General features: G+C 55.6%; 1 protein-coding gene across 1 annotated transcript; it reads right to left on the bottom strand.

Annotated features, from left to right (window-relative positions):
• Positions 1–272: 272 nt before the first annotated feature.
• On the bottom strand, positions 273–4,553 carry SLITRK2 (SLIT and NTRK like family member 2). The gene is made up of 2 exons (XM_040467523.1): positions 4,252–4,553; positions 273–3,761 (listed from the first exon to the last, which is right to left on the bottom strand). Exon 2 carries the CDS (start codon positions 3,716–3,718, stop codon positions 1,181–1,183), a length of 2,538 nt encoding a protein of 845 aa, XP_040323457.1. The 5' UTR covers positions 3,719–3,761; positions 4,252–4,553; the 3' UTR covers positions 273–1,180.
• Positions 4,554–7,675: the final 3,122 nt, after the last annotated feature.

Genomic DNA, 7,675 nt, shown 5'->3' with positions numbered 1-7,675 from the left:
CTGTGTCTTTATTAAATGAGGTGTGTGGCGGCCTCTACTGGTGCGTGCTTATAGAAAATGTTTCAATAGGCAGAAAAAATACTAATTTCAATTAAAAAGTTAGAAATCCACTCTTTCACTTAAATATATAAAAATATCTAATTTAATGCAGAAAAGATATATTACAAGTCGTGTAATGCTCTCTGGATCAGGAAAATAACCTAAAACACTGACCATGTTAGCGTAAAATAATGATTTACGGAAGGGCATTAATTGTTCGATGCACTCTGATATTGGGTTAAATATATTTTATTAATGAATTACTAATCCCGACTGAGGCAGTCTGACCTCTGGTCCACTGTTAAATCCCCTTAGTTGACTTAAATAAAATCACTTAGAACAAACCCAGAAGAAAGGAAATATTTTACAGTTAAATCTCTAAAGTCCTACAACTAGAATCATTTGATGACAGGCTGGTTTCTATAACTCAAGCAAACTGTACGTTGACTTCATATAGCTGACATTTTCGTCTATTTTACAGTGTTTTTAATTTCAAAAATACAACACATTAAAATATGTCCAATTTATCAAAGCTAACAGCAACATTTAAGTAATGTACTTAAAGTGCAAAGGCACTTTAACACAAAGAAGTGTTGCCTGGCGGCTATACTTGGAAACTGAAGACAGAAATACCACATATCATTATTTACAAAAGAATGTATAGTCTCCAAAGGTCTTTGGAGATCTCCTACAAAATACGCCAAATATCCATTTTGAACGTGAAAAGTTTGCTTACTCTTTCTTCATTCACTACAATCTCCTCTTCCCATTCCCACACACTGGAAAAAGAAAGGAAGAGAAAAGAAACAAAACCATCCATAGAACACGCGGAAAAAAAAAAAAAAAAGCAAAAAACAACCAGAAACCAAAAAACAACGCACCGTAGAAAACACTCGTGTTCCGTGACGATTCCTAAGGAGAGAAGGGGGGAAAAGGCGGGGGGAGGGGAGCGAGAGAGAAATAATTTAAAGGAAAACTTGGAAAAGCAGTATCATTGCTTCACCCCATCCCCCACGCATTTTCAAAGTCCCCCATTGATGCCGAGGAAGGGAGAAGGCAAACACACACAAAAGCCAATGTAGTGCTTCCAACAGTTTGCAGCAGCACCCTCGGCTGCCATCGGGTTGTAAATGGTTTCCCTTCACAGCTGACTGATTGCAGTTTGTTTTTCCAGAACTTCGAGGTAGTCTGGTTCGGACTGCGGCTTAGCTTGCAGTAAAGGGTGGTCGGGTTTTGACTGCCCCCCAAAGCATTTCCTGGGAGTTCCGTACAAAACGGTTTTATTGATTCTGTCTTGGTTTTGGCGTCGAGATTCATACGCAGGGGCGAACTGCCTCTTCGGTAAGGTGCAAAAGTTATAGTGGGCGAGTCCTGCGCTGGGAAGTTCCTTGACCCGCTCGGCGATGTTCTGGTACAGCAGCTCGGGCTCTCTGGGTGCGGCCGGCTTTTCCAGCAACTCGGCGGCGCTTATAGTGTAGGCAAGCGTGGCCGGCTCTTCCTTTTTCTCGTCCAGGTGGCCATAGCTGAAGTCTTGCAGGTTGCGGTAGTAGGCTACGGGGTCTCCTTCCTTCTGCATGTAGATAGGGTTCTGGCACATCTGACCCACGGGGGGGGGGATGTAGTTGTAGACGTGGCCGTCCGTCTTATCCTGAGTCTCGCTGTTGTAGGACCCGTACTGTAGCTGGAAGGAGCTCACGTCGAGGCTGTTGGCACTCCTCGGGACGCTCGGCACCCCCTTTCTGCGTTTCAGGACGAAGACGAACAAGCCGGCCCCGAAACAGACAGACAAGATGAAGACCACAAGCAGTCCTAGAATTAAGACGGAGAGTGGAACCTCAGTGTGTAGTTCGGGGTAGGAACTGGGGGCCACGCTGAGCGACCGGGGAGTGTCCGTGTTGTGATTCATTGACAAAACGGTTCCGTCTGACAAGTTCGGGCTGTCCGGACAGATGGCCTCCCGCCCCAGAAACTTCAGTATCTCCCCTGCGTGCTTGGCGGGAGATTCACAGGTCACCTCGTTGATGATGACGGGGGAATTGGCGTGTTCCGTCCAGTCCTTCAGCCCCATGATGTCGCAGGTACAGTCCCACGGGTTCTCTTGCAGGTCGATCTGAATGAACGCCGGGAGCTGATCCAGAACCCCCTTCACGGGCAGGTGGGAAAAGTGGTTGTTTCTCAGGTTCAGCCTGGTGAGGGCCGTGCCCCCGAATATGTTGTCAGGCAAGGAGCGCAGCAGGTTGTTGTTGAGAAACAGTAGCTGGAGGTTGATCAGAGCATCGAAGGTCAGCGGTTTAATTTCCTTAATGACATTATACTCTAAATAGAGATACTGCAAGCTCCGCAGCCCGTGAAACATAGAAGGGTGCAGCACTTCGAGGTAATTGCCGTTCAGATAGAGTCTGCGTAAACTGGTCAGGTTTGTGAAGGCACCCTCCTGGATGACCGCGATCCGGTTGTTTCCTAAGTGCAGCAGATCCAGAGAGCTGTATTCTGAGAGGTCGTTTTTATAGACAGTCTGGAGATAGTTCCCCGTCAGGTAGAGTTTCTTGGGGCTGGTAGGTCTGGGCTGCAGGTCGGAGATGTTGGTGAACTTCCTTTCCTGGCAGTTGACGTTCAGGCCGTTGTCGGAGCTCTGAGAGGTGCAGACACAGCTACTGGGGCAGGTGAGGGGCACGGGGGACTTGGTCTGGTACACCATGATGGGTCCAAAGCTCTGCCTGTCCTTTGAGACAGTGACCCGGGGAGTTGGGCGATTTCTCATTTTGGGCGGCCGGCTGGCTTTGGGGGCCCTGGTCGGGTTGAGCGCAGGATTCACCGTAGGCGACAGCCTTTGGACGTGAGTGTCGGCGTGGCCACCCCTCTGACTGGTGTCCCCGGGGCTCTTTCTGGGGCAGAGGTCTTGCCTGGTCAGTTGGGTCACATCCTTCCCGTGCAGTCTAAAGGGAGTCTCGCAGACGATCTCCCCCACGAACACCGTTATGGTGTCCAGCCAAGCCTTGAGAGGAAGTAGGTCACAAGTGCAATTCCACGGGTTTTCCTCCAGCTGGATCTCCATGATGCCTCCAATATGCTCAAGGACGCCGGCGAAAGGCATCACTTTCAGCCTGTTGCCTCTCAGGTCCAGGTGGGTCAGCAGGACGAAGCGGAACACATTGCTGGGCAGCGACAGCAGAAGGTTGTCATTCAGGATGAGCACTTTGAGCTTATTCAGTTTGCTGAAGGCCCCCGCCTCGATGGCACTGATGTAATTGTAGTCGGCCTGGAGGTACTCGAGGCTCTCCAGGCCGAGGAAGGTGTCTTCCCTCAGCACCTCGAGCTTGTTGTTGTTGAGGTGCAGTCTCTTGAGGGTCTTGAGGCCGCTGAACGCCCCGGTGCGGATCTCCTGCAGCCCGTTGTTGCCCAGGTGGAGAGTCACGGCGTTGGAGTAATTGACGAACTCGTTAGGGTACAGGCGGGTCAGGAGGTTTCCATTGAGGAACAGCTGGTAGATTCGATACTGGGGGGGCTGGAGCAGGCTGACAGTTGTAAATCCTTTGTTTTCGCAGTTAATATTCAGTACGTTTTCCTTCTCTTCGCACAGGCAGCGGATCTTGCAAATGTCTTTGGCAGTTTTGCGGCTCTCCGTGTGTAAGATCCCGGCCACGGTTAACACGCTGAGGAACCAAACGCCGCTCAGCATCTTTAGGCACCGTCGGTGTCAGTTCAGGTACCTACAGGCAAACCTTGGGGAAGGGTGCCGGAGAGAGCAGGATGCGGGGGAGAAAGAAACAAGAAAGCCCGATTAAAATGGCAAAGCAGGGGGGCGGAGTGGGAGGCAGGGACGATGCGGGGAGTGGGCAACACGGCAGAACGAAATCACTGCGTTTCTCCAAGCGGTTTCTTCTCTCCTCGCCCTCGCCCCCGCCCCCGGCCCACCCACACGCGCGTCCCGGAGCACACATGCTTGCACCTGATTTCCCGGCGGGTCGCAGCCAGCCACGGAGTCATTAGTAATCGAGTTGTCCTACTAAATCCAGCCCATCTCCTCCTCCCCTGGGGTAGCTTGAAGGGATCTCGGGCGGCTCGCCCGTCTTAGGCTCGCGGCAGAAATTGGTTTACTTTTTTTTTTTTTTTTTAACTGCGCAAAAAGGGGGTGGGAAAATCAGGGGACTGGCGGTGGGGGAGGGGGAGAGGATGGAAGCGCCAAGGCAGCGCGGGGTGGGGGTTACTCACACATCAGGAGAAGACGGGACCCCTCTCCTCTGCAGTCCGCCAGTAGTTTGGCATCTTCGGAAAGAGAAGAAGAGCAAGGTAAAAGACGCCGCTTCCGGGGGGATGCCCTGCTTTCCGCCGGCGGATTTAATTTGCCTGGGGAGGGGGGGGCGGGGTGCGCAGAAATCCGAAATCCGGCAGGCCGCAGGCGGGGAGAGGACGGCCGGGGCGGCTGCAGGCTGAGCCGACGGCGACCCGGGGGTGCGGTTGCGGAGGGAGGTAGGGGAGCCGGCCGGCTCGGGTGGCGGGCGGCGGCGGCGGCGGCGACGGCCGAGCCTGGGCGCGCGCTTCCGATGCGCTGGCGGCGGCAGCAGTGCGCCCGACAGTTTGAATTTGAGAGGTTTTGCAGGCTCCCCCGGACAGGGCTGGGGTGACGTCACGCGGGGAGGGGGCAAGCGGCGGATCGAGGGCGCGCGGTGGGGGAGGGAGGGGCAGATGCTTCCCTTCCCAGCGAGCGGCTTTGCAAAGCTCGAATCCGGGCTGCGTCAGTTGCTTCTGAACTACTCCACCTCCAGCCCGGCGGGCGGCGAGCGGCTGGCGAAGCCCCTGGAGAGGGATTCTCCAGGAGGGGTCCCCGCTAAGGGGCTGCGACCGCCGGGACTCCTCCGGCCCCTGGCCCCTCCGAGTGGTTTCTTCCACCTGCTACCCCTCCTGGCCATTCCAGTAGGGTCTCATTCCAAATTCCCAAGCAGAGGTCCGGATCTTCCCAGTGAGAGGGTGTGTGTGTGTGTGTGTGTGTGTGTGTGTGTGCGCGCGCGCGCGTCTGCGGGCGCGCTCATGTGCGTGTGGGTGGGAGATGTGCCTCTTTGCTCCAGGACTGGGGCCCGCCTGCCAGCCTCCTAGATCTCCTGCCCCCGTGCTCTCGGTGCGGAGTGCGGTGTGTGCCCGCTCCACAGTGCCTGTGTAGGAGGGCGAAGAGGGGATTTGTGCCTTACATACAGAGCTTTGTTTCGGTGCTGAGAGAAGTACTTTCTGGGCCGTGACTGGCCAAACACACATTCGCCTGGATTCTGAAAGCCAGCTCAGCGTTAGAGACGAGCGGCTTCAGAACCATTCTCTCCCTGAGGTTTATAGTTAGCCAGAAGATGAAGTTTAAATGCGTGCTCTGCGCCTGCAGGAAGGAGGAGTGGGTGTCAGAAAGACACTGCCAGGCTGAGCCTCGCTCGGCTGGGTGTGGGAGCCCCAGCGCGGGCGCCCGCGGAGGGGCCTAAAGCTGCAGGCGACAAGGGCAGGGGAGCTAGAACGAAGGCAGCAGTGCGGGAAGGCCGGCGGCCGAGAACCGGGGGAGACCGGGGGAGAGGTCCCGCCCGACATGCAGTGCGCCTGGGTTCTGATCTAGCTCTGTGGCCAGGTTGCTCGCTTCTCTCTGCACCTTCGCATCGCCGTGGGCAGAAGGGGCTGGGGCTGTACGGGCCCTTCCGGTTCTGACATTCGCTCGGATTCACAGAACCTTTCCACGCCATTAACAGCCAGGTGTCGGCTTTTGGCCTCCATTATCCCGCTTCTCCTTAATGATCTTAAGGTCCCCTGGAACCGGGTGTCTCCCGTGTGGGGGGCCCATTTGCAAGATGCCGTTATCTGCTACCGCCCGGGAGGGCCAGGGCGCCTCTGGCGAGTCAGGGAAAAGGGGCGATCAGAGAGAGGGGTACATGAATCGACCCAGGGTGGGCCTGTCCCACAAAACACTCACACTTGCTTTCCCTGAGCGCTGCAGGCAGAGCTGACACAGGGTCCCATTGCCGGGCCGCATTTGGAACACAGACCAGCCCCACGGGCGGAATGAGCCGCCGAGGATGGAAAGCCCCCCGCGTCTCCCCTCCCACCTCCCTGCTCCGCTCGGGTCCTGGGACTCACTGTTCGGCCCACACTGGCTCTCTCCTCCCCAAGAAGGGCTCTGATAGTTTCTCAACTCGGGCAGGAAGGCAACCTGTGGCTCTCTGGCAGTCTCCTCCGGAGTTTCTCTCAGCCTTTCACGGCTCCCTGTCCTTTCCCTTCCGGGAAGAGCCTTGGACCAGATGTCCTGCGCCCCCTCCCCATCCTGTAGTTCTTGCTTGGCCTCGGGGAAGATCCCGTCCTTCTGGGGCCTCAAGTTTTCCTTCTCTGTGCCAAAGGGCAACACGGAGCCCAGCCGTCCTCAGCGGGGGAGGGGCAGCCCGTGAGCCCCCCCCCCCCCCAGCCGTGGCGGAGTGATGCAGTGAGCGATTAAGCTTCCTTGCATAGCAAAGGGGCATTTGTTTCCACATGTTGCTAAATATTAAATATACGTAGTTCCTAGAGAGATATGGCTTATTCGTTGTCGTTCATTTAACAAACATGTATTAATTAGGTTAATATTACATTGAAGCAGAAGCCAGCGTGAGAGCTGGACAAGACCTTTGCAATGAGATTCATTTTATAGATGAGGGCATTCCTCCACCAGGACGAGTGCTGACTTCCTGAAGTTCAAGAATCCATACAATTAGAACCAGAACCCAGGGATTCGGCGTCCTGGTCCAGGACCTTTCCCCACAGCTCACCAGTGCTCAGTGTGAATTAGTGAAGGGCTGTCGGCCTCAACTTAGTGGTGTCTACCTAAATGTGTGCTTTAAGAAAAAAAAAAAGTATTTGGAAGTGAAATATCAAATATGAGTTGTAGTTAGCAAATATAGTAATTTCCTTCAAGACATTGATGAGGCTGCCAGTAGTCTTTAAGGACAGAGACTATTAAACATTTCAGAGAGAGAGAGAGAGACAGAGAAAGGGATAGATGGATGGGGGGGGCAGCTGGCAGAGCTTGAAACCCGTGAAAATGATAGAGCGAAGGAAGCGTGGTGGTAAGCTGGCTGGAGTTGGGGGGGGGGCGACACTGGGAATCCTGAGACGGGGTGACAGATCTTCCTTCCACGGTCGGCTTCCGACACGGGTCGGTGGACTCTCCCACCACTGCTCGGTCTCCTGCCTGTCGCCGGGCTTCCGCGGCCGCTTTCCCAAACCCAGTTACTGAGGCCGAATCCGCCTCAGCAGGAGAAAGCACTTTAAGTAAGTTTCCGAACGGCCCCGCGTCTCGGGAGGAGCCGCCGCAGCACCTGCCGGCGACAGCGGGCTTTTAAGGCGGCGGAAAGGTCCTGGGTGAACTGGGAGCCCACGGGAGGCAGGGACGGACACTAAGATAAGGCAAACGCCCCCTCTCGTCGCTGGGGCGACGGAGGCACAAGCGGGGACTCCGTCGCCTCGGTCTCCCTCGCCTCCGAGTAGAGAGCCCGGCTCGGGTCGCCGGTGCTTCCACGGGGCGCGGGGAGTTGCCGGCGGGGTCACAGCCTGCGCCGCCCGGCCGCCCGCCGGGCCTGGGGGAAGGGCGGTTAACGGGAGTCCCGCGGGCCTGCCGGGGAGGGGTGTCCGCGGCCCG

Source organism: Herpailurus yagouaroundi, unplaced genomic scaffold (genome assembly GCF_014898765.1).
Source record: "Herpailurus yagouaroundi ecotype Mexico unplaced genomic scaffold, PumYag 67503, whole genome shotgun sequence".
Classification (NCBI taxonomy): Eukaryota; Metazoa; Chordata; class Mammalia; order Carnivora; family Felidae; genus Herpailurus; species Herpailurus yagouaroundi.
The sequence above is the reverse complement of the archived record's forward strand: the minus strand, read 5'-3'. Positions and strand labels throughout refer to the sequence as shown.